The following is a 27,386-nucleotide window of genomic DNA, read 5'->3' on the forward strand; positions in this document are numbered from 1 at the left end:
TTATCGATTTTTTGGTTCTATTATCGCGGTTTGAATCGGTTGATGAACCCCCTGAATATGTTGCATAAAAAGTCTTAAGAAATTTTTATCGGCAATATACTATTTATTAAACATGTTTATGTCAACGTATTATCAGTGCTATGATTTTATCAAAAATAAAATAAAATGTAACACGTCATTAGAGAGGACAAGCACAACTATAAATCATCAAATCATCAATTAATCATAAAAAATAGTATAAGGAGGAATGTCAAAATCAGAGAAAATATATAAGAGTAAAAAAGGAATATAATGACCCTATCTGATAAATCATAATTAGAGGTTTAATTTAAAGATTCAAGTGTCATAATTAGATTCAGAACGTGATTTCGAGTATTTTGATTGTAATCATGACTAGGTCATGAACAGTGCTTTCTGTCGGATGATCTACATTCTTGTGAATCAACCAGTAGAACTTAAATGAGCAAAATGAATTTAGAGACATAATTTGGCAATTCTGATGCCAAATATGAATTCAGAACGAAAAATTGTATAGTCTGACACTTTTTGTGAAAATCTCGTGAATAGTGTTTTCTACCGGGTATTTTGTAACGCTGTTTAAGCAATCGGTAGAGTCCAGAAACAAATAATTGATGAAATAAGAATAAGAAAGTCCAATATATGCCAAACAAGTCATGATAGACCCAAAAATAATGAATTAATAAGTTTTAAGTTTCGTATGCAAACGGTGCACAGTCAGTGATTTACAGTGCATTTCGTCAAAAATAGTGCAGAAACCATACTGTGAATTATAAATATTGTTCCTTAGGAAATAAAAATTAATGTAAATGAGTTCAGAAAAATAAAAATATGTCTGTAGCTTTAAGTTATTTCCGATTCCATTTAAGTTAAAAATACGCGAGAGAAAAACATCCAGTAAAAGGCCACATGTGCATATAAGTCCAAGTCACTTAAGCTGACACTATTCACATAAGAAATTCCCTCTTCTCTCTCCTCAAGGTCGAGCTCCCCTTCCATGGAGATAGGTTTTGAGTTCATATCATTCTTCCTTGATTTCTCCTCACTCACTCCACCAAATGCTTAAGTGCATTACACGAAATTCATAGGAAATCACCCAAGGAATCCATTCCACTATCTATTTTGGGCTGAAAGTGCTTGTAGAAAGAGCTATCATCTTCCCTCAATTCGGATTACTATTCATCAAAGAGAAAAATGATGGTTTTTCATGGAGCTTTGCTTGGAGGTTATTCTCTAGGTTTGGTATAAAGGATTAGAGGTAAGAAATCTCTATTTCTATGGTTTGGTTTTTGTGATTTAAGTTTTGAAAATTTGAAGTATGTTTTGGTGGGAAGCATGAGTTTGAAATTTGAAAGTTGTGACGAATTAGTGTTGTGTAGTAAGTTGTGATGTAGAATAACCATGAAGATGTGTTTAAAAATTTAAGAAAAATTCGCTTGAACCTACCATAGAATTTAGCTATAGTAGGTTATTTAGGGTTTAATGTGCAAAAAAAATTAAATTGCCTAAATGGTGAAGGTTTAAATAGTGGTGTATGTTGAGATTAAGTATCAAAGTGAGATTACATTGTGGAAAAATCCCTTGAAAACCTACCCTATGCATTTCGGCCTTTAGGGTATTATTAGGGAATATTATGTTAAAATTATTTTGATGATGCATTTAAGTCCTAATGCATGGTTGTAGTATGACTTGGAAGTTAAATGGATTAAGACAAAATAAGAGGCACCTTAGCTCCCTTGTACGAGTTGTCATGACTTTGTGAACAAAAATTAGGCAAAGTTAAACTTAAAATTGTTATGAGAATTTTTGAATAATTTAGAGGCTATATGTGGGTTCTAGGAACTATGAGTTGCATCCATTGATTTGATGCAAAATTCTTGGCTTTTCCTAGATGTTGGTTCGGCCATATTGGCCTTGTGGGGCTAGGGAACGTTAAAAATTATAAAATGGTAAATTAAAGAAAATTATGAAGGCATTGGTCTTGACTTGTGAACTGGCATAGAATTGGCATAAGTGTGAGGAAATGAAAGTAAGCAATAAGATGTATGCCTTGTGTAAATTTCATGGCATTGTAACATTTTATTGATTTTATTTTGAATTCTTTCTGTAGGTGTGCTTAGGGACTGAGAGGGTTTGAATTTCCTTTGGAGTTAAATAGGTAACTTGTGTTACAAGTGAGCAGATTGGTAAAGCTTTAAGAGGTAAGCTCTATGTTTAAGGAGTCTTTTCCTGCTTGAGTGCTCCACCATGGTTAGTAAACTATGGTTGGATTGTATGATTGTTTTTTATGCTTTGTATAGATGCATTCATATAGAGCTATTTGATAATATAATATGAATTGTTCTGATGTGATTTCTGTATTGATCTTTGACCATTGATTGTATAGTACACTGAAGTCTGCTTGGGGTCCTCCCTCGGGACTGACGATGTACGCCTCTGATATTTCTAGTTTCGCTTGGGGTCCTCCCTTGGGAACACGTGCGTTTATTTCTGCTTGGGGTCCTCCCTTGGGAATGACTGTGTACGCCTCTGAAGATATGTATATATGTTTTGTTTAGTGATGATATCTGTTATATGTTGCTTTGTATACTTTGTATTTGACTTTCATGCAGGAGTGGGCCCAGGGGTAGGGAGAATTCTCTATAAACTTGGAGCTTATTGAGATTGTTATCTCACCCCTTTTGGGGACATCATTTCAGGTTCTCAGATCCCCGGTGAGCCCTCACGAGGCAGGGACACGACCCTTGGTTAGAGGTGTACGACGGACCGGATTTTGAGTAGTTGTAGGCTACTGCTATTTTGGAGTATATTTACGTTGTTTCGTATACCATTATTTTGTGGATCATGATGTCTGATCCTTTATTTTGTATATGGCCTGTATATGTTTTGTACATGTTTTCCGCTTTGATGCATGTACAATCGTGTATTCATGCATGCTTATATTATGATGCAGTATTCAGTTATATGTTCGATTTGCATGCTGTTAGACGTAGTGGCATGGAGCCAAGTTATGCATGCGCCCATGGATGGGTATATGATCCTATGTGGATATCTGGTACTTCTGAAAGTATATACTGTATAAATTGTCTATCAGGGTACCTTGAGAGTGGGATTTGCAAATCCCCAGTTGTCCGATTTACAGTGGTTACTCTGTCCGATTTTCGTCTCCGTCAAATAAGAATTAAATTAGAATAAGTATGCAATGTGATATGTCATGTGTAAAAGGATTAAAGAAAAGGAAAAAGTTAGCTCGTATTTGCGTAAGTTAAGTCTTCTGCTGTTTTTGTTTGTATCATATGTATGTTAATTGAACCGGCTCGAGACGAGGATGTTACAAGGAACATATCTCATAATTGAGAAAATGCTAGAATAGATTGTGAGATGCTGCAATAAAAAAATCTTAAAAAATTCCAGAGATTGAGGTGAGTTTGTGAAATAGACATACTATTTATATTTCTCACTAAAACATATCACAAAATCTACACTAATAAAAAATCTATTAAAATAGTCAAATTTTTGAAGGGATAAGATATTATAACAACCGATTAGTGTTACTACCAATTAATTTCATCGTTAGATCGATTATTTTGATCCAACGGTTATATTTAGTTCTATCTTTGTATGATTATGATTCCCCATATTTAATGTGAAAGCATTCAATATGGAAAATCTTAACCATACAAAGGTATAAGTAAATATAAAATATTAAATATGAGAAATCATAACCATACAAAGATGAAAATAAATATAACCGTTGGATCAACATAACGATCTAACGGTGAAATTAATTGATAATAACATTAATTAGTTATTACAATATCCTTTCCCATTTTTGAATATCTTACAATTATGTTTACTTTGTTTAAAGGGAAAGGATATTGTGACAACCAAGTTGTGTTACTACCAAGTGACTACGACATTCGTAACGCTCCAATAATAATAAAGATATTGAGGAGCTGAACTGAATATCAAGGCAAGAAGCTGTAATACTCCAAAACAGTCTGGCCAAGAGCTTCAGTCTCCAAATTAAGAAACTCAGACATTGATCCGAGATACAAATCAGTCCGGCTACGGCTTCGGGCTCCAAGAAAAAGATGAAGACGGGTTTGGAGAGATGTGGTCCTGAAAAAAGGATCACACCCCAATCCGCGATAAAATGAAGACGGGTTTGGAGAGATGTGATCCCGGGAAAAGGAATACACCCCAATCCGCGATAGAGACCCAGGATAAAAATCCGGGATAAATGAAACTCTGGCAAGAAGCCGAGTTAAATATTACAACGTAGAGGTATTTGAACCCTCTTGCCTACGGGCAAGATTGCGAGTTCTAGCCCGACCTACAACGTCGAGGTATTTGAACCCTCTTGCCTACGGGCAAGATTGCGAGTTTTAGCCCGGCCTACAAAGCCGAGGTATTTGAACCCTCTTGCTTACGGGCAAGATTGCGAGTTCTAGCCTGGCCAATAATGTCGAGGTATTTGAACCCTCTTGCCTACGGGAAAGAGTGCGAGTTCTAGCCCGACCTACAACGTCGAGGTATTTGAACCCTCTTGCCTACGGGCAAGATTGCGAGTTCTAGCCCGACCAATAACGTCGAGGTATTTGAACCCGCTTGCCTAAGGGAAAGATTGTGAGTTCTAGCCCAGCCTACAACGCCGAGGTATTTGAACCCGTCTTGCAAAAATAGCAAGAACGTGAGTTCTAGCCAAGGTAAATAATCTTGGAAGATAGGGGGACGCCCTTAGATTCTAGAGTTCTTACGAAGAAATCAGAATTATTGCTAAGAAAGCAACACATCCAAGTTTTGATAAGAAATCAGACTTGCAGAGTAAAACAAAGAGATCACTGCTATTTAGAGTTGTCGAAATGGGCCAGCCCGGCCTATTTAGCCCTAGCCCAAGTGGGTTAGGGCCAAAAAGTCCGCTGGGTCAAAAAGCCCACAATGATATAGATCCACACGGGCCAAAGTCCTATGGGTTAGGGCCAGCCCGCGGGCCTTCTAAATTTTTTATGTATTTTTTACACTACTAAAAAAGATCATATTTTTTACAACAAATCTACGTTGCAAACAACAAAAAATTTCGTCAAAAAAATATTTTTTCGTTTGAATACATTTCATTGAAAGGCGATGTAATTTTTATCAGATGAAATTTTTTACAAATTTTTTTACAAAAATAAATTTTTGTCAAAATTTTTGACCGAATTTAGTTTCTGTCAAAAGTTTTGACGAACATAATTTTTAAATATTTTTGATAAAAAAAATTCCACCAAAAGTTTTGACGTAAAAAAGAATTTCGTCAAAAATTTTGATGAAACATTTACCGTCCAAAATTTTCGATGAAAATGTGTCCCAATGAAAATTTCGACGAAAATATTTTTTTCAAAAATTTTGAGGGAAATGTTTTTGGGAAACTTTCGACAAAATTTAGATTCCGTAAAGAATTTTGACGAAATATTTTTTTCGTCGAAATGTTTTTCGTCAAATTTTTTTACAGAAATAATTTCCGTCGATTTTGACGGAAATGTGTTTCGTTGAAAATTTTGATAGAAATATTTTTTATCAAAAAATTTGTCAAAAATATTTTTCGTCAAAAATTTTCGATGCAAATGTGTTTCGTAGAAAATTTCGATGAAATTTTTTTTCGTCAAAAAATATGACGAAGATATTTTCATCGAAAACTTTTAACGAAATTTAGATTCTATAAAGAATTTTGACGAATTTTTTTTCCGTCAAATTTCTTATCAGAAATATTTTTCGTCAAAACTTTGTACAAAAAAATTTCAATGGAAATGTGTATCGTTAAAAATTTAAAGGAAAATATTTTTCGTCAAAAATTTTGACAAATATGTTTTTTTTGTCAAATATTTTGACGAAATTTAGATTTCGTAAAGAATTTTGACAAAAAAATTTTATGTCAACAATTTATACAAAAAAAAATTTCGTCACATATTTTTACGGAATTATTTTTCGTCGAAAATTTTCACTGGAAATGTGTTTCGTTTAAAATTTTGATGGACATATTTTCCGTAAAAAAAATTGGCGAAAGTGTTTTTCAACAATTTTTTTACAGAATTGTTTTCTATTGAAAATTTTCGACAGAATTATTTTTCCTTGAAAAATTTGACGAAAATATTTATGTTGAAAGTTTCAACAGAATTTAGATTCTATCAAGAATTTTGACTGAATTTTTTTCCGAAAAAATTTATGTCACTTGTTTCGTCTCTATTTTTGACGTAATGTGATTTTTGTAAAAAATTTCGTCACTATTTTCGACGAAATATTTTTCATCGATAAATTCTGTCAGTATTTGACACTTTTATAATAATGTCACAATTAAAAATGAATCATATTTATGTAATTTTCACATTTTAATGCTAAGGATAGATATGTCACATTTAAAAATGATTCATATTTATGTAAATTGGGTTGAATATTGTAGCCCGCGGGCCAACCCCAACCTAACCCTATAATGAGAGGGTTTTAAGAGGATGTGGTTAAAATGGCCCCAATACATAGAGGGCTAAAATTTTATAGGGCTTAACATTGGGCTGGCCCTAGGGCTTGAGCCCTTTTTGACAGCTCTAGCTATTACATCCCGGCAGCCTGGACAACCAAACTACCGGGCTGGGGGGCAACTGTTATGGACCTGACAAAGGCCCATATTCTAGAAGGACCAATAAAGGACAACACCAAAAAGAAAGGAATCTCCTATTAATGACAATCCTATCCAGACAGCTAAGTAGTTGGACTTGGGCCCCCAATATTCCTAAGAGGCCCAGAAGTACACTCGTATCATGTAACCCTTCTATAAATAAGGGATTAAACCAATAAGGTACACACTCTCAAAACCTCTCTCTTAGCTTGTTACTGTGCACACACCCCACGCCTTGACTATGTCGATTATTATTGTGCACAGTAATCAGCCTACCCTCAAGGGTATCTCATTCATAGATACCTGAGAGAGGGCACCTAGATCCTACATAAAATATACTGCTTAGACGAATTCTAAAACAATTTTTAAAAATTCTAATCGAAGAGCACGTGAATTCTTTGATTAAAATTTCAATCCCATACATCGGCTTAAACTGATTCTAGGTGGTGTTTGGTTGGGAGCTTTTCAGCGGATATCTATCTTTCTCAAGTATGGCTTTTAGAAACACCATGTTTGTTTCAACGTTTTTCACCAAAAACCCATCTATCCAATTTGTTTGGATTTATGAGAAACATAGATATCCGCACTGTTTAGAAACCCAATTTGAAGGTGAGATTTTTCGGAAAACCGGTTATCTGGCTTTTAATGCACTGTTGATTTCATAAAGCTACCTAATTTTACCTAATTTTCCCAGTAAAGTTTTTTCCCACCAAACAACTTTTTTTACATTTTTTTACCTATCTCACTTTATCTATCTTTCCAATCATTTCTCTATCTATCTCATTTCCCTACTATTCCAAAAAAATTTCCTGAACCAAACGCCCCCCTAGGGTTTCTGCCCGAAAACTCTCCGTGTCTGGGACCAACTGCTTCATTGATTTTCATCTCTTTCATCCAAATCAACAATGGGCAAAAAGAAAGCAAAGGATCCACAACAAACCCCTCAAAGCGACTCTGTTTCATCCCCTTCCGGTATTTTCAACACGCTCTTTGGCAACGGGCCGGAACAGACCACCGCCACCGCTTCTCTATTTTCCGATTTCAACCCCTTTCGTAGAAAGCCTCAACAACATGCTTCGGTTTCTTACCCAACCATTCCCTCTCAAAGCCCTAACAATGGCGGCTCCGGGAGCCACGATTCCGGCGAAGATAAAAAGAGGAAGAGGAAGAAGAACAAGGAGAAAAGACCCATTCTTGATTCGGATTCCGTAACTGAAGCTTCGGAGAAGAAGAGGAAACGCGGTTCCGATGAAAGGGGAGGGGAAGGGAAAGATCTTAATTTGGGTACGCAAACAAAAAAGGGCGAGGTTGTAATCGAAGGTGAGGAGGGAAAGATGAAGAAGAAGAAGAGGAAAAGGGAAGAGCTTGAGAAAGAGTGGGAGGAGAAGAAGTATGGTGTGGTGGTGGAAGGAGAGGAAGATGAAAAGGAAAGGTTTGGGAATAAAACTGTTGGGAGCAAGAGGAAGATGATAGATAACCCAGCTGATATGTTGGTTTCAAAGGAAGGTTTTGATGATGAGGATAAGCTTTTGAGGACTATTTTTGTTGGGAATTTGCCTCTCAAGTTGAAAAAGAAGACTTTGTTGAAGGAGTTTAAGCAATTTGGTGAGGTTGAGTCTGTGAGGATTCGTTCTGTTCCAATACAAGATGTAGGTTTTCTTTTTGTTGAATGTTTGCTTTCGTTTGGTACTCTTTAAGGCTTCGATATATTTTTATTTTTTTGGGTGCTAAATTTATGTTTGTTACTTTTCTTGATGAACCAGACCAAAAAACCTAGGAAGGGAGCCATCCTTTCGAAGAAAATAAATGATTCCGCTGATAGGTAATGGGTCTGAATTGAACAATTATCGAATTGCAACTTCTTGTGATTATTGTCAATTGCTTGCAGAGAATACAGTTTTTTTTTTTGTCATTTTAGTGTGATTTTATGGATTCAATATCAAGTAAGCCTGCTCGTTTTGGGCTTGGAGAAATTATTCTGCTTTGATTTAATGCTTAGATTTTATATTTCGAATGGTCTTAAGTGACTTGAAGACAGTCTGATAAGAATACAATCATTTTCATGCATAGGAAGCCTTTTTCAGGCAAGACCACAATACTATATTGCCTTTGCAGTCTCTCTCTCTTAAGAAGCATTTATGCCATTACAATCTTGTTTTTCTTGTAAGGTCAGGACTAACTAAATAGACCGAGGTGAGACATACTCCCTCATTTGTTGATCCATCATCCCTCTTTTGTCAATCTCTTTAGCTTGGTATACTTCAGAGTCTGGACAAGGCTTATCAAAGTCAACACTACAACTTCCATTGAAAACATCAATTTGTTTTAGTTGGGAATCTGCAAAATGAAACATTAAATTAGTAAACCACTTAGAGCAGAAATATTTTATTTAATTGTTACTTTTACAACAAGAATCATAAAAAGTTACAAACCTTTTGACAAAACTGAATCTGGAGAAGGAATCTTTTCCAACCACTTCTGGCACATGATGGTACCCTGGAAATCTAGGAATGTATGGTCCAGAAATTCTGATCTCTCAAAATTTGTCATCTCTGCAAACCCAAAAGCACTTGTCCACGTTTCTAGCACACTAGGAATAGCAGGCAACACAAGCCTCTCAACTCCTAATTGCATGAGCTTCTGATGAAAGAAAAACACAAGTTAGAAAATTATAACTTAAAAAATAGCTGGAACTGTAGGACTTTATTTTTAAAAAATCTTTGACATTGTAATTATCCACATTTCATCCACCCCCATCACTTTAATTACACAAATTCAACATCAGTACTGAATACACATGCTTTCGAAATCATCGTTAGTTACTATATCCAGATTATACTGCTAGCCATATCAGATCACTGAATAAGCTATTAAAAATAAACACGCTGAGATACCAGAAATGAGAAAGTAGAACAAAGGTCTATAGAAAACCGATAATAAAACAAATTTATTAATCCATTTCCATATCAAACATGGAAAGTTCGATTAAATAATCATTCTTAAATTCTGTCACAGATGTAGCTTCTGTTAAGAACTAAATGCTAAAATGATATGAACCTCAAGCCAGGGAACGGAGGTGAGAGCACCGGAAGAGAGGAGGAAGATGAGGCAGAAGGAAGCGTACCAATGGAGAAGGAAGATGAAGTACTTAGAAGAGGGAAGAGAGTCAGAGTAAGAGCCAGGTGGACCAAAGACTTTGTGATGGGGGCACGTGGACAATAGGTGGCATCATCTGATGGAGTTGGTGGCATCAGCTGATGGAGTTGGTCTATTAATTCTTAGTGGGCTTGAGTTGTTACTGTTAGCCCATTTACCCGTTGTTAGTTTCCTTCTATTGTAATGGGTCTGGACTATTACCAACCCAAAGTGTTGCTCTATCATTTAGCTCTGCCTTAAGTAGCTGAGAGGAACTGTAGTAGAGGTAGCTTAGTACTGATAACTGAATTCTCTCCTTCCTCTTATCATTTCTGGAGTTGCCGGCAACCTCGAATTGCCGTTGGTTAATTGATAAATAAATTGTCTTGTTGAAGTTTTCATAATTCTTGAGTTGTAGCTATCATAAAATTTTAACAATTCGCCAAACTGGACTTTTTTATTGTGACAAGAAAATCATACTAAATATTTTGATCATAATGTCAAAATCATATGGTCATCATTGGAATTAATTAAAATAGAAAGTAAGGATAGGACTTTCATAGCCAATCTACATATTACATAATAGGGATAGGATATCATGTCCACCTTTTTTCATGACTATTCTTCCTTAATACCATTAGATCATAATCTCAAGAAGAAAGAGAAAGGATAAAGGTAAGTTGAGATTGTGATCTAATGGTATAGGTAGAGTAGGCATGAAATAAGATAGGCTTAATATCCTGTCCCTACAAAATATATTGTTCTGCTAAAGTTGTACTGAAGATTATTGCTTCAAACCTGAGTTTAGTCTAGGATTGAAGTCTTAACATCAATATGAACAGAAAAGTTTATAAATATTGAAATTTTTTAATGCTTTTCAACCATACACCTAAATTCAAAGTGACGATTTACAGTAAAAACTTCGGGTGAAATAGTGCTGCTCCATTATAAATACTTAATTTCCTTTAATTTTCTTCTGAATTATAAAAACAAACACATATGTGGCAGACTTCACAGACAAAGGAAGTTTCGTATTAAGTACGATTAAAAATGAGCTCAAAAAGTTGAAAGAATGAAAGCTTATTGGATAAAAATGGTCATGCTAGGATCAGGGAGAATGCTTTTGTGACAATGAGATTGGTTTCAGTACATCTTTTAGCCTCAAAGGTATATTATTCTAGAGAATGAGATTGGTTTCAGTACATCTTTTAGCCTCAAAGGTATATTATTCTAGAGAAAGCTTTGCTGTAGTTGCCTTCAGAAAACAATGCAGTGCAGACTGTGCAGTCATTACACCATTTATTCCAGGAAAAAAATAAGTAATGAAGGGAAAAAGACAAAAAAAGGGTAAATGGGTGCTTTGTGGATTACCTTTTCAAGCTCATTCATTAAAATGCGACACATTCCATGTCGACGATACTGTAATCTGGTACCAACAAGAGGTATTTCTGCAACCTTATCTCCATAGATCCTAAAAGATTGAAATAGTAAATCAAGATGAGCATAGCACAACAAGGCATAAGAAAATGCAGCACAAATAGAAAAGGGAATCATACAATCCAACAAAGCCTAGTACTTGATGGAAATTGATCCTATACTCACCTAATGGTTGCCACACTAATCAGTTCTTCATTTCTTTCCAGAAGTACGGTATAGAAACCCTGGAAATTTAACCGATTAAGCTCTGACCTACAAAATTCCAAAGTACAGGTATCAGGTATTGACTCAGATTAAACTATAATGTAGCACAATTTAGAGAAGATATCATGATCATATGGTCAGAGTAGATATGGTAGATGTGAACAAATCCATTAGTAAATGGTATAAATGTGTAGCTGATAGGTTTAAATTCCTATCGTGAACAAAGAAAGAGAGTTTATTGAATTAAAAGAGAATTACAAGCAATGATAAAAGTGTAAAACTGCTCCCAGCATTGGAGGATCTCTCCAAGCCCCTGCTATGCAGAACTTACAATATGAAAAACCAGAATAATGCTACTCATCCCTCCTACTTTCATATATAGAGAGCATTAAACACTGCTAACTAATATTGCAGTTATTTTCTAAAATAAATGCTGCACTTAACCATAACAGCTACATTAATTCAGATCTTCCCACAATAACTGCCCATTAAATTGCAGTTAATACAATTACTAATTATTTATTTAAATAACTAACTCCTAAATACTACAAGAATAACTAACCACATTACATAACTGAATTACATCCATTACTTGTCTCTAACTGAAAATAAATTTCTATCAGTAGCCGTGTAGGAAGCCAAAAAATCCACATAAATATGAATGACCTACCCGATATTATCCAATAACAATTACTCCTAGAAATTATATCCTTTGCAGAAAATACATTTTTTCAACACTTATTTGTGCAATACAATTTGTACATTTTTTCTGCAGAAAATACAGATAGTAAAAAGACTCAAAAATCACTAGTCAAATGGAATACATTTTTTCTGCAGAAAATACAATACAAATCAAAAGGAAGTAAAGGATCCTCTTGTTAAATAAGACTTATGAAACATTCTCACATGAACAACTTTACCCTATAGATAAAACTAGAACCACTCCAATTGAACATCCCAGGAAAGGTGAGATTAAAAGGCGTAATATAAGATAGAACTATGGTCAGCAGGTCCCTCTGCCTATGATTTACACACTACGTATATGATGAGTACAACACAAACACAATATACAAAGAATTATAATAAAACATTATGAGCATATCTTGAAGGATAAGAATTTCTGACCATCTGCTGAATATAACATCTTCCACGAGATCTCTGCTAGAGAAAGGTTCCTTTAGGGGCTCGAAACATTCATGCATCACTGAAAGAGCAACGTTGAGTTTGCAGTAACTTTCTGCTAGCAATTCACTTTTAGCACTGCCAAGATTACAACTCTCAGAGTTGCTGAACTTCACTAGTGTCCAAGTTAGATTGCCCAAACCCACTGTAACTGGCACTCCTAACAGTTTGTTGAGGCCTTCATATATCTGCAAAAAATAGATATGAGAGTGTAGAGTAGAACTGGTGTAGTAAAAAAACCTTTTCTAGCAGCACATATATCAAAGACAGACAGCCTTATATGCTTCTCTGGCATTAAACTTAAATACCTTCTGCTTTTCAAGAAAATAAAGCCTCATAAATTCAATGAAATCACGTGTAACTGTGGACCAGAATCACATATGCAGAAGTATTGACAATACATACAATTTTGTTTCAATAAACGAGCAGTAAAATAATGCTTCGAATGAAAGTAAAAGCAGAATAAATTCAATAACAAAAAAAGGGAAAGAAAATCCTGGAAGTAAATAAAAAGGAACTGCTAATTTTTGGTGCAAAATATGACTAAAAATTTCTTAAAACTAGAAGAAATGAGGGAGGTGGATTTAATGTACCTTTTCACACTTTTTTCCACAGAACCAGTTTTCCTGATACCTTCTTGATTCATCCACAGCTCTACTTTTCACGCACCTAACATGATCTACATAAGATTGACAAAGATGACACCATAAGCATTGCAATGTTGATTTACATTATTACATATGTAGAAAAATACGCTCAAAAAGATATCCAGGCATGAACGAAATGTTAAAGTGAACATACATATTAGCGTACTTACATTTATTTTCACACTGAGTACAAGCAAGGAAATGTCCATCCTCATCTCCATTGATTTTGCTTTGGCCACAAATCCCGCAACGACACGATGGACAAAACCAGTCACCATCAGGGATATCCTATAGAGGAAAAATGAAACCAGCCCACGTAAATTGAAGTAATAAGTAAAAACAAGATAGCATTAAATAAATATTGCATGATTGAGAAGGAAAAGGCTAATCTACCTCCAAACCGAGACATGTCTTGTGAAATGAAGACGGACATTGATCACATAAAATAAGTTCACCACCATAGTGGCAAACAGAACAAATGTAGTCATTCTCCCCTTGAAACAAACCATTGCATGGTTTTTCTTTAGTTTCCCTTATCCTATAATCTTGCATTATTTGAATCTGGCAATCTAAGAGTGACCTACCATAATCTTCCAAAAAGATATTAGCAGCAGGTCTGGGGGTACTACTACCACTAGCATGCTTTTCAAAGCCAACAAGACTGTAAACTGTCTGACAGCAGTTACATTTGATTCCATCACGAGTTATTCGCCCCTCAGCCATAGCACGGTACCGGCTTTTTTCCAGGTAATAAACCTTAGACCTTGGTAGCACTACATTGTGGTCTATCAACCAAGACAGAACATTTTGTGGCTTCTGGTGTGACAGAGAAGGGGTAGACACCTCTTGCACCCTTTTACTTGATCTAAGCACCCGTACAGGTAATCCATTCCTTTGGCGCTTAGGTAGGCTAGCCTTTGAATTACTCAAGCGTTTCCGCTTCCTATTTGCAGTAGATCCACTTGCAGCTACGCCATCTATGCCATGTAATGCAGGTTTCTCCGGAGGCAATTGGGATACTCTATTTAATAAATAACCATTCTGAACTTGATCAACATTTTCCTCATTAATGACTGAGTCATTTTCATTTACAAGTTGCATGCCAGAATTAGTCCATTTAGGAATGCTTTCTTTGATACAAAATCCGCATGCTGCATGGAGTGTCAGAAAAATTTTCTTTTGTGGACATATATATTTAATTCCCCTTCTTTTATTAGTTGGATGATGTTCCAAAGTCCATCCTTCTGCTAGCAGATGCTTCTTTGCTTTCTGTATCCATTTTCTTTTATCAGTCCTGTTCTTTTTGAATGCATTATAATATTCCACAACAGCTTGAGGACAAAACGCCGGTTCATCTGCAAATTCTGGTTCATCTACAACTTCAACAGGAGGAGGTGGCAAAGTTGCAAGAGAAGTATCTGGATCCTGAATCTTTTCGGATGGATTAAGAGGCACATGTGAAAGATGGGAGTCAAAGGTATGATGCATTATACTCTCATCATTTTGGGACATCAAGAAGTTTGTTTTGGAGTTATTTTGCATAACTTTACAAACTTTAGTGAGTGAGAGGTAAAACTTCTGGTCCTGTTCATCAGGTGACTTGTACCTGTAACGTTTATACCCACGAAATTTAGATGTCCACTCAATTTTCCATCCAAGGTATGCAAGATGTTTATGTACTTTTTTAGTCCAAAGTTTCCTAGTTGCTATGCTCTTAGAACCAAGTGCATATTGCTTAACAGCATCAGGACATAATTCAACTTCAGAAAACTTAAGAGGTTTCCAATGCCCGGACCTTGAACGAGTTGAGGATATATTTTTCTCTATTATTCTCAAAACAGCTAGAACCTGAAACTTCTTCACCAGCATCATCAGGGGGGATTTCAGTTTGAAACTCTGATAAGACCTCTTCAAATGGAGGAAGAGGATCTTTCTGCATCAAAATTTCCTTTTCAGGTAATGTTGTGTTCAAGTCCCCATTAGCTACAGGTTCAACAGACTCCACCTCTGGTGTTTCATTGAATAAACTCCTTGGAAGGTTTAAGACTGAGAAAACTTCTTCTGCAGTAAGAGAAAAGTACTCATCAACAACATCCAATACCATGTCTCTCCATAAGTCCTTCACATTGAATGTCCACTCCCCAATCCTGTTAAAATCACTTTTTCCCCGTACATCATACCAAATCTGCTTTGCTGAAACTCCAACAAATGATGTCCTCTCACACTCCTCAATCAATTCAAGAAACACCCATTTCCCTCGCTGCTCCCACTTCTCTGCAACTTCATCCCAGTCCTGAGTAATCCGAAGTTGGTGAATTTCAACATTCATTTCATCACCCAAATCAGGGAAAAACACACTCCTCTCCTCCTTCTCATCATTGTGATCAAATATAACACCTTCCCACCAAGCTTCCTGATAGTTCACATCAACACACACACCAAATTTAAGGTTCCTTTTATCAAACTCAATCAAAGGAGGCACTGGCCTAATGAAACCGCGCTTATAGAAATCTGAAGAGCTACTTTGACCATCCAAAGCTTCAGAAACATTCACTAACTCCTCAAGATTATTAATCTCATCATCATCTAAGATATTATCATATCTGACAAGGCGCTTTAGCTTCTCACAATGGATAACTATCCCCGGGTGCCATGACCCCAGAAACCCATCCTCAACACTCCTCAACTGAAAATTTCAAAAGTCAAAACTTTTCAAATTCTAGAAAAGGAAATTCCAGATAAAAAAAAAAATACACACTAATTTTAACTACAAAGTAGCTTTAAAAAAAAAAACATAGTGATCATGATGGAAATTTTTGAAAACTTAATATTATATTACCATAAACATTGCCACAAGTCAAAAAAGTACTTTGCAAGAACGACAAAGGGAACAATGCACAGCACAATAAACCGTGAAAAAAGGGGAATTTTTTTTTTTTGGTAGATAAAAAAAAAGGGAATTTAATAATGAAAACATCAATGGTATGTGTAATGTAGCCATCAAAATACAGTGACAACCAATCGTTGAAACTAATCAAAACCCAAGAATTAACAACAACAACAATGAAAACCAAATACTCACAAACTGAAACACATTGACAAGGATAGAAAAACAATTAAAAAAAAACAGCATCGTACAAAAGTTAAAGAATTGCGAAAATAAATAAATTAAAAAAGACCCCAGAAATTCCAATAACGAAAAGAACATTCTTTTTGTCAAGAAATTGATTACCTCAACACGTTCATTGATTCCAAAGAACATTTTCTTTTTGGCGAATCCTCCTTGAGGCTTCTTGCTTGGAGAATCCATCACTCCCTCTACAGCCATTGGATACTTTTCAGTTTTGAGAATGCCGCCTTTCACACGAAAGAACATATATTATAATCCTTTTATAGTAATTAAGACTCTTGTTTAATTTAACTTTTTATATTTAACATTAATTTGAAATTTGAAATATTATATAAAATTAACATATATATCTATATCCTGAGCATATTTTTACAGTCCTAGGTTATTTGTGCACGTGCAACTTTGAAAACCAAAACATGTGTACCCAATGGACTCCTGTCACAGCTTTTTCACATGTTCTGTCAATGTTATTAAATTCTGATTGTTAATTGATTGGTCAACGTATTGGATTAATACTTATATTCAGTAGTTGGATTGTTGCTTCAATTCCGCTAAATTAAATTTATATTAAATTAGTACATTATTCATGCGATCCATAGAAAAAAAAAATCAAAATTTTGTTGTTGATTAATCTCTAAAAAAATATTCAAAATTAATCTCTAAATTAGTACATTTTAAGTTAAATTTTTAATTTATTTTCTTTTAAAGTATAATTAAGTCTTTTTTTTTTTTGCAGTTAAATTTCAAATATTTTTTATCAACTTTACATATTTATTATAATTTTAAATATTTTTCATTTAAACTATAATTTTATATTATATTTAAATTTTTTATATTTATATATTTTTCCCAGTGCAGAAAATTAAAATGCTAAAAGAAATTTACTATATATGTATATATATATATATATATATATATATATATATATATATATATATGTTCAACTTCAGAAATTTCTTGAGGTCTTTTGGTTTTTTTTATTATGGGAAAAAGCATTCAATGGTTTTTAAAATGAGAGATAACAATTCCAATGCAGAAAATAATGGAAATTTAATACAATTGTCTCCTACTAAAAGATGGTAAACTATTTTTCCACCTATATCAACTTCAAATTTCAAATTTTAAAAAAGAAGTAAGATATTAATGCACCTGTCTGCCACTAATTCGCATGTAGAAAATAATGAGAATTTAATATAATTGTCTCCCATTAAAAGATGTTAAACTATTTTTCCATCTATATAACTTCAAATTTCGAACAAAAATGAAATAGGATATTAATGCACCTGTCCGCGCTAATTAATACTAAACTCTTTTCGCACTAATATTTAGTTTAAATAATTTAAATTTTGATTTGAAATAAAATGTTTTTCATTTATTTGTGTTTTTAATTTCTATATCTCGTATAATTATTTTTCATTTTTCATCTTATCATTATGAGCATTGACAACTACCATTTTTATAAGGATTTCATTCATATCTCATTCATCTTAGGATTAACTATTTCTCATTTTTATTAATGAAATTGGCAACTCATTATTAACATCAGCAATTAGACTTATTCGTAATATGTATATTAATTACTACTATTTTTTTGCAGTTAAATTTTAAATTTAAATTATTTTTTATCAGCTCTACATATATTTTTATAATTTTAAATATTTCTTCATTTAATGTATAATTTTATATTATATTTAAATTTATTATATATTTTTTTCTCACTACAAAAATATCAGCTCTACAAAAATATTTTTTTCATTCTCTTTTTGAATCATTCATTTTTTACAGTGATTAAATTTTTATAATTAGTTTTTTACTGAATGATAGATGTCATTTTTTTATTTCAATAAAAAATTTGAATTATTTTGTATTTTTTTGGTATCCAATTATTTTGTATTAATTATAAATATATTTTGAAAAATTAATTTTATCTTTTAATTTATAATTTTTATATTGGTCATACATATAATTTAAAACAGTTATGTTAAAAAAAATACTTGTACGATTTTTTCTTTTCTTTTGTATTATTTTTTTAAGTTAAATTTTTAATTTATTTTATTTTAAAGTATAATTAAGTCATTTTTTTTGCAGTTAAATTTCAAATATTTTTATCAACTTTACTTATTTTTTATAATTTTAAATATTTTTCATTTAATCTATAATTTTATATTATATTTAAATTTATTACATATATATTTTTCCCAGTGCAAAAACTTAAAATGCTAAAAGAAATTTACTATATATATATATATATATATATATATATAAATTTATTATATATATATATGTTCAACTTCAGAAATTTCTTGGGATCTTTTGGTTTTTTTGATAATTATGGGAAAAAGCATTCAATGGTTTTTAAAATGAGAGTTAACAATTCCAATGTAGAAAATAATGGAAATTTAATATAATTGTCTCCTACTAAAAGATGGTAAACTATTTTCCAACCTATATCAACTTCAAATTTCAAATTTTAAAAAAGAAGTAAGATATTAATGCACCTGTCTGCCACTAATTCGCATGTAGAAAATAATGAGAATTTAATATAATTGTCTCCCATGAAAAGATGTTAAACTATTTTCCCATTCAAAAACGAAATAGGATATTAATGCACCTGTCCGCGACTAATTAATACTAAACTCTTTTCGCACTAATATTTAGTTTAAATATTTTAAATTTTGATTTGAAATAAAATGTTTTTCATTTATTTGTGTTTTTAAATTCTATATCTCGTATAATTATTATTTATTTTTCATCTTATCATTATGAGCATTGACAACTACCATTTTTATAAGGATTTCATTCATATCTCATTCATCTTAGGATTAACTATTTCTCATTTTTATTAATGAAATTGGCAACTCATTATTAACATCAGCAATTAGACTTATTCGTAATATGTATATTAATTGTTATCAAAAAAAATATATGTATATTAATTACTACAATTTTTTTGCAGTTAAATTTTAAATTATTTTTTTATCAGCTCTACATATATTTTTATAATTTTAAATATTTTTTCATTTAATCTATAATTTTATATTATATTTAAATTTATTATATATTTTTTTCCCACTACAAAAATATTAAATGCTGAACTCTTCCAGTACTAATCAAGTTCAAAATTCAAATTTAAATAGTTTGAATTTCTGCATTTATCGCACTGCTATGCTATGACACTTTAATCTCAGAATTCGACTTACTATGCTATTTCATTGGAATTTTCCAATTCTTGCTTTAATTCGCAAAAGGATCCTTTCCCAAGATCTATTGGCTAATTTTTTTTTTTTTTTTCCGAAGGTATACTCCAGCCGACGGCCGAAGACTAATCCTTTCGAGGCGGGAGATCACATTAAATGAGTAAACCTCTCCCACCATACGCACGACTAGGAATCGAACCCCTGTCAGCATGTTTAAGGAACTCAGCTATCTACCAATTGTGCTGGACTTTAATACCTCCTTGGATTTCTCTTTTTGGGCCCAATACATGCAAATCACACTTCACTCAGCCTAAATAAATCAGAAACCAAACCATTAAAATATACATAATTCAAAGCTAATAGCGGATTCCTGAATTAAAGTTTTAAACCCCTTCCAAAGATGGTATTAGGAAAGATCGAACACATACTCTCAACCCCCACCTACTCAGTTCTCTGAGACCAACTGAACTTTTATCATTTGATTCTTCATCCTTTCCTGTGTTGGTGGATCTATTCTAAGTTCTTATCCTTTCTAATAGCAAATTATAATAGTAAACTATAAAAATACATAAAAATGCAGCAGTTATGCTTAGTGTTAAGAAGGGAAAAAAGCAAAACAAGAAAAAGTAGCACATACCTCTTTTCTATTTACTCTCATAATTGATGGCATGAGAGTACTCCGTTCTAGCCCTGGAAAAGAAAAAAACCAAATCATATCATTTACAGAAAGAATTTTGCTTATATTCATATATGCTAATATGCATCATTTCATATATTGTGTATCCTGTATGGTCATTGCTTACACTACTGGACCGATATAGAACCTCAACATGATGAGCGAATGTTAGGTTAATGCCTAACAAGAGAAAGAAGAATCTGAAAGTAATCGTATTAATGTTCTCGTAGTCTATTAGTTACATCACAATCCATATTTATACTCATCTATACAACACAAGCTATCAATACTTGGAACCCACTTGACACATTTACACAACGTGTAACCTTCCTAATTACACAGCTAATATTGTAAATGACGTGGCCACCTCAAGCCACAAAGTCTCTAAGTAAAACAGAATGCTTCTTCTCCCTTGCTGACCTTCGTGTAACACTCCCCTCTTCTTCAAAACTGACCTTGCCCTCAAGGTCCAAATCTGGATAACAACCTTGGAGATGTGCTTCAAACTCCCATGTAGCATCCTCTGGAACAGTATGAGTCCATTGAACTAGGAATTGGCGTTTTGGAACTCCTCTTACCAATACAGTTCTTGAGGACAGCACTGCTAAAGGCTTTTGCAGTGGTCTATTCTCTACTGCCAACATTGGAAGTGGCTGAGGTTGGACATTTGCATCTCCCTTAAATGGTTTCAGCAACGAAACGTGGAAAGTTGGATGAATTTGACAACCTTCAGGTAGTTGTAATTTGTATGCAACTTCTCCAAATTTCTTAACAACCAGATAAGGACCGAAGAATCGCTTAGCAAGCTTATGATTGGCTCTTTTCTCTACTGACACTTGCCTGTATGGTTGTAGCTTGACCCAAGCTAAATCCCCCACTTCAAAAGAACGAGGTCTGCGATGTTTATCACTTTGAACCTTCATTCGATTGCGGGCTTGTGACAAATGCAACTTCAAGCGTGCCAAGACTTCATTCCTCTGGACCAGCAAGGAATCAACAGCCTCTATTTTAACTAACCCACGGGGATAATGAGGTATCAACACTGGGCACTTACCAAATACCGCCTGATGTGGGCTCATTCCAATGCTCGAATGAACACTAGAGTTGTAATGGAATTGAGCCCATCCAATGAAATCTGACCACCCATGAGGCTTTTCATGACAGAAACAACGTAAATATTGCTCAAGACAGCGATTCGTCACTTCCGTTTGTCCATCACTTTGAGGATGGTAAGCTGTGGTAGTATGCAAGGATGTCCCACTCAACTTGAATAAGTGTGACCAGAACTGGCTCACAAAAATAGGATCTCTATCAGTAACTATGGAACGGGGAAATCCATGAACAGATATCACTAATTCACAAAATAATTTGGCAACCACAGCTGCAGTAAATGAGCGAGGCAATTTTCCAAAGTGAGCAAACTTGGAAAGCCTATCAACTACCACCAAAATAGTAGTAAACCCCTTGGATGGAGGTAAACCTACTATAAAGTCCATAGAAAGGTCTTCAAAAATGCCTTCGGGAATGGGCAAAGGCTGTAAAAGGCCGCATGGTTTCGCTGCTTCATACTTCACTTGTTGGCAAACCACACATTGACTAACATACTTCTTCACATCCTTTCTCATGGAGCTCCAATAGAACGTTGCAGAAAGCAGCAAAAAAGTTCGAAGGACACCAGCATGACCTCCCATAGGTGTGGAATGAGCTTCACCAAGTAGCATAGGAATCAATGTTGATTCGGGGTTCAACAGGAACCTGTTGTTGTGAAAAATGACACCATCCTTAATTGACAAATTCTTATCAATTCCTGGATTAGCAGTAATTTTCTGATGGCACTGCAACAAGTATGGATCTTCTGAATTCTGCCTTTTAACCTCCTCCAGGACACTAAAAACAGGTTCAGAAACCAGTGTATTGATACCACCTTCCTCATACACCCTTGATAGAGCATCAGCCACAACATTGCTGCTACCAGCCTTATATTCAATTTTAAAATCATAGCCTAGTAATTTACAAAGATACCTCTGTTGTTCGGTTGTCTGGATGGTTTGGCTCATCAATTCCTTAATGCTTCTGTGATCTGTTCTTATCACAAATGAAGATCCAAGCAAATACTGCCTCCATCTTTTAACCGCAGCTGTAATAGCGTATAGTTCTCTAACATAAGTTGAAGCATTTGACATTCTCTTGCTCAGCTTTTTGCTAAAGAAAGCTAATGGTCGCTCTTGTTGTAACAACACAGCTCCCACCCCACTAATGGAAGCATCTGTTTCAACAACAAAAGGTAAGTTGAAATCAGGTAAGATCAAGACTGGGGTGTGAGTCATAGCATCTTTAAGACATATGAAAGCTTGAGCTGCTCTGTCACTCCAATGAAACTCAAAGGCTGTCTTCAATAGATCAGTTAAAGGGGCAGCCAACATTGCATAATTCTTCACAAATCTACGGTAGTAACCCGTGAGGCCAAGGAACCCACGAAGTTGCTTCACATTGCAAGGGGTAGGCCACTCAACCATGGCCTTGACCTTCTTTGGATCAGCATGCACACCCTGATCAGAGACCACATGTCCCAAATATTCAATAAAAGATGCACCAAAAGAGCATTTGGATAGCTTCACAAAAAACTTATGTAACTGCAGACTTCTAAGAGCAACGCGCAAATGTTCAACATGTTCTTCCATTGATCTACTAAACACCAAGATATCATCGAAGAAGACAATGATAAACTGACGAAGATATGGCTTGAACAATTGGTTCATGGCTGCCTGGAAGGTTGCCGGGGCGTTGGTTAGCCCAAATGGCATGACTAAGAACTCATAGTGCCCTTCATGAGTTCTAAAGGCTGTTTTGGAATGTCTTGAGCCAAAACTCTAATTTGGTGATAGCCAGCCCTCAAATCAAGTTTACTAAACACCTTAGCCCCTCCTAATTCATCGAGAAGTTCGTCAATGGTCGGAATAGGGAACCTATCCTTAATGGTGACTGCATTCAATGCCCTATAGTCAATGCACATCCTCCATGAGTTGTCCTGCTTACGTACCAAAAGAACTGGAGAAGAAAATGGACTTTGAGAATGCTGAATAAAGCCTGCAGTCAATAAATCCGTGACTTGTTTCTCAATTTCTGTCTTCTGATGATGGGCATAACGGTAAGGTTCAACATTGATGGGTTTAGAACCTTCCACCAAATGAATGGCATGATCTAGTCCCCTGAAAGGAGGTAGCTCATTTGGGACTTGGAACACATCCTGGAAATCCAGCAAAATCTGCCAAAGACATTCGGGTAGCATTGCTTGCATAGCCAACAATTCTGGAGCAGGCATCAAAATGCACTCTTCTCCTTGATGAATTAAGGTATAACAGTGAGTAGTCTCTACACTGTTGTTGCCATCAGTAAGCATAGGCCTTTCATGTTTTTTTAACCCTTCCAACACAACCTGTTGGCCTTGCCAACAAAACTCCATTGATCTTCGAACATAATTATGGGTGACTCTTCCAAGTTTTTCCAACCAAGGCATACCGAGTACTACACTTAGCTCAATCAACTCCAACACCCACAGATCAACAGTGAATAAATGACCTTGAAGAACAATTGGGACATTCAAACATTTGCGGTCAGCCACCAAAAACTCACCATTACCTAAGAATACACGCATTTTCTTGGCACGAGTCATAGGGAGCTTCAACTCACAAGCTAACTGCTTCCTAATGAAATTATGTGTGCTTCCGGAATCAATCAATACAGGTAACTCAGAACCATTGATAACAGTGAGAAAAATCAAGGATCTATTACCTTGCTGAGTGCTTAAAGCATGTAAGGCTCCCTCATGAGGTATCTTAACCATATCCTCCGATTGCCAAACTATCTCCTCTTCCTCCTCTGCATCCGTGCGCTGATCTGTCAAATCCCCCACCATCAAGAGCAATTTATTTTTACATCTGTGTTTGGCATTCCATTTCTCATCACAATAATAACAGAGCCCCAACTCACGTTTCTTATGAAAATCCACATGAGAAAATTTCTTAACAGCTGCCATTGGTGGTGCAGGTAAAGCTAATGTAGGAGTTGTATTTGTTAACTGAGGAATTTGAGTGGTAGGCAAGGCCACTGTGGCAGACTCCTGAGTAGGAAATGGTTTCGCTGAAAACTTCCTAGCAGTAACGTTAAATGATGCTCTTAACTCTGAATGATGATCATCAAAAGCCAAAGCTAGTTGCATAGCTTGATGGAGAGTTAAAGGAGAACGTAACTGAACAGCGCTTCTAAGTTCAGTTTGAAGACCTGAGACAAAGAAACTCATGTAAAGGTCATCATCAAGACCTGGCACCTGATTTATCATCACCTCAAACTGTTGGATGTAATCACGTAAGGAACCGGATTGGACAAGCTTGGAAAGCACGCCCTTAAGATTTGTATAAGCCGAGACACCAAATCGCTCTCGTATTCCTCTAGAAAGGTCGCTCCAAGAACGAATCAATCCGCTGTTATACATCCACTGATACCATGCAGCAGCCATTCCCTCCATGCGCAACCCTGCAAGTGGCACCTTGAATTCGTCGGGAATCTGTTGCAGCATGAAAAACAATTCTGTGCGAAAAAGCCAACTATTCGGATCAACACCACTGAACAACGGAATTTCCAAACGAATCGCTTTGGATAAATTCCTACTGTCATGGGGATCAACACGCGGAATGTGCCCTGAAGACGTTGCATCAAATTGACTCGGGCGAGGATGTGGCTCGCGAGTACGTGCATCAATCGACAAAATAGTGTTATTCAATTGTTGCAATTGAGTCACAATCAAAGTCATTTGATTCTGATAATCGTCTAACCTGGTCTCAACACGAGACATCTGAGATTGGTGGTCATCGTGGCGAGCATCAACGCGTTGCTGGAATGCACCGAACTCCTCAGCGAGATCCTGAACGCGCATTGTAACAAACTGTTGGTGAGTAAACAATGAAAGCACCAATTTGTTAGGTTAATGCCTAACAAGAGAAAGAAGAATCTGAAAGTAATCGTATTAATGTTCTGGTAGTCTATTAGTTACATCACAATCCATATTTATACTCATCTATACAACACAAGCTATCAATACTTGGAACCCACTTGACACGTTTACACAACGTGTAACCTTCCTAATTACACAGCTAATATTGTAAATGACGTGGCCACCTCAAGCCACAAAGTCTCTAAGTAAAACAGAATGCTTCTTCTCCCTTGCTGACCTTCGTGTAACAGCGAATGTAAAATTCATAACCATCAGAAAATAACAACCCGCACATGCTTTCAGACTCAAGAGTTGCAGGTGAATAATAGATGACGCATGGGTAGAGGCACACCTTGCACTTTGAGCAACCAGTCCGTAAAGAACCGCAGGCCATGCCAAGCCACGAATCTATCAAGACAATATCTCTTTTTAAGTCAAAGGTCTAAGAATCAATCTGAGAATTAGGTGCAAAACTATTAGCGCAAAATCTTAAAAAACCTCAGGTAAGAACCAAAAATAATAGCATTATTTTGGAACCCAAGGGCAGCAGTTCTACACAGATACACCATCTCATAGTGTTATATATAGCTGCCAAGTACAAAGATTTTCAAAGACTACCATTATGTAAGTAACCATATAAAATCACAAAGGTCAAATTTTAGAATAATATTCACAATTTCACATCATTCTCTTTCATGATTACACAAAATGGTCATGCTATCAAATGCAGGTACCAAAAAAAAATTACCAGATTGAGAAAATATTCACAATTTCACATCATTCTCTTTCATGATTACACAGAATGGTCATGTTATCAAATACAGGTACCAGATTGAGAAAAATACCTGAATTATTGGATCCAGTATAGCAGATATAACTGGATCAAAAGCAGGTTTTTGGCCAGAAGCAGGAACCATCATGCTGTTGTAGTTGTCAATAATTTAATTTCTATTAAAAAAAGTAACTTTTGTAATCCACAAAAATACAAAAATTCTATAAAAAAACAAATACAAAATCAACTCAAGAAAACTATTTGCAGTAATTTGATTAACTCAATCATCTCAAGAAAATTGATTTGCAATAATTTGATTTACTCAATCAAATCAATAAAAATAATTTGCAGTAATTTGATTTTCTCAATCAACCCTAGAAAATTGATTTGCAGTAATTTGATTTACTTAATCAAATCAGTAAAACTAATTTGCAGTTCTTAAAAAGCGACAAAAATATATACCTGATAGACTGTAGTTGCAGCTTCTGGCGCTCTTGTTCAGAGAGAATGGCAAAGGGAGTTTGATTCCCTTTGACAAGGGTGGTGGGTGCGAACTTCTTCTTCTGTCGAAAGTGAAGCTCATCAAGGGTTTGAGCATTCAGCGGAAAATTCTTCTAAATATAGAAAAAAATTTACACGTGATCATATGTCATATTATAAGCTCTTGTACTTAAGAGGTTATATAATAATAATAATAACAATATCAAATAAAATTCGTAAAGTATGCATGAAATTTACTAGCCGACAAAATTAAACTAACTCTCACATAAAAGAATTTGTAATAAATGTTGAGGATCCATACCTGGAGCTTGCAAATTCGTAAAGTTTTCCTCTTGGAGAGAAGATAATGAGAGCTACCTCAGCATCACAAAGAACAGATAGTTCAAAAGCCTTCTTCAGCAACCCATTACGCCGCTTTGAGAAAGTGACTTGTCTTCTTGTGGCGTTCTCTATGCGCCTCATCTGAGTCTTTCCTCTCACCATCTCTACTTCTTGATCTGTTATGAATCCAACCACACCACACAGAGAAATTAAATGTATATGAAATTCAGAAAATGCTTGTCTAATAGTAAATTGAAACAAGTACACACACTACAGAAAAAACAGAGCGCACACATAGAAGGCTTAATGAAACTAGTGTGAGAAATGAAAAAACAAAGAGAGCTTGCAGAGAACATGAATAAAAAACAATCAGAATCGCAAATATCTTGTAACATAGGAAGGTAAATTTCAGGAAATATATTACCTTTGCGTGTGCGCTTCAGGCCTTTCATATTAGCTCTCTCCAAAATCCTTTACCATCCAACAATTTCTAAGCTGATTTCACATAGCAATAAAAAATGATA

General features: G+C 34.9%; 3 protein-coding genes across 3 annotated transcripts; 1 reads left to right on the plus strand and 2 right to left on the minus strand.

Moving 5' to 3' along the window:
• Positions 1-7,575: 7,575 nt before the first annotated feature.
• On the plus strand, positions 7,576-8,367 carry LOC133293508 (uncharacterized). The gene has a single exon (XM_061492083.1). The coding sequence runs from the start codon at positions 7,576-7,578 to the stop codon at positions 8,365-8,367; it is 792 nt and encodes a 263-aa protein (XP_061348067.1).
• Positions 8,368-8,709: 342 nt separating this feature from the next.
• LOC133293509 (uncharacterized) lies at positions 8,710-25,677 on the minus strand. The gene is made up of 12 exons (XM_061492084.1): positions 25,621-25,677; positions 20,240-20,292; positions 16,508-16,632; positions 15,182-15,961; positions 13,669-15,132; positions 13,446-13,563; positions 13,222-13,307; positions 12,572-12,816; positions 11,408-11,494; positions 11,177-11,276; positions 9,103-9,310; positions 8,710-9,007 (listed from the first exon to the last, which is right to left on the minus strand). Exons 3-12 carry the CDS (start codon positions 16,601-16,603, stop codon positions 8,850-8,852), a joined length of 3,342 nt encoding a protein of 1,113 aa, XP_061348068.1. The 5' UTR covers positions 16,604-16,632; positions 20,240-20,292; positions 25,621-25,677; the 3' UTR covers positions 8,710-8,849.
• LOC133293510 (uncharacterized) lies at positions 23,085-25,211 on the minus strand. Its single transcript, XM_061492086.1, has one exon. It carries the CDS (start codon positions 25,209-25,211, stop codon positions 23,085-23,087), a length of 2,127 nt encoding a protein of 708 aa, XP_061348070.1.
• Positions 25,678-27,386: the final 1,709 nt, after the last annotated feature.

Source organism: Gastrolobium bilobum, unplaced genomic scaffold, assembly GCF_033153095.1.
Source record: "Gastrolobium bilobum isolate Gb01-03AN ecotype WA unplaced genomic scaffold, APGP_CSIRO_Gbil_v1 utg78613, whole genome shotgun sequence".
NCBI lineage: Eukaryota > Viridiplantae > Streptophyta > Magnoliopsida > Fabales > Fabaceae > Gastrolobium > Gastrolobium bilobum.

Bases quoted from the DNA above. Each gene is read 5' to 3' on its own strand.
- LOC133293508 (XM_061492083.1), top strand. From the start codon at position 7,576: ATGGGCAAAAAGAAAGCAAAGGATCCACAACAAACCCCTCAAAGCGAC.
- LOC133293509 (XM_061492084.1), bottom strand. From the start codon at position 16,603: ATGGCTGTAGAGGGAGTGATGGATTCTCCAAGCAAGAAGCCTCAAGGA. The intron at 13,308-13,445 runs GTAAGTACGCTA...AATCTTATGTAG, and splicing joins TACTCAGTGTGAAAATAAAT to ATCATGTTAGGTGCGTGAAA. The intron at 11,277-11,407 runs GTGAGTATAGGA...TCAATCTTTTAG, and splicing joins ATTAGTGTGGCAACCATTAG to GATCTATGGAGATAAGGTTG.
- LOC133293510 (XM_061492086.1), bottom strand. From the start codon at position 25,211: ATGCGCGTTCAGGATCTCGCTGAGGAGTTCGGTGCATTCCAGCAACGC.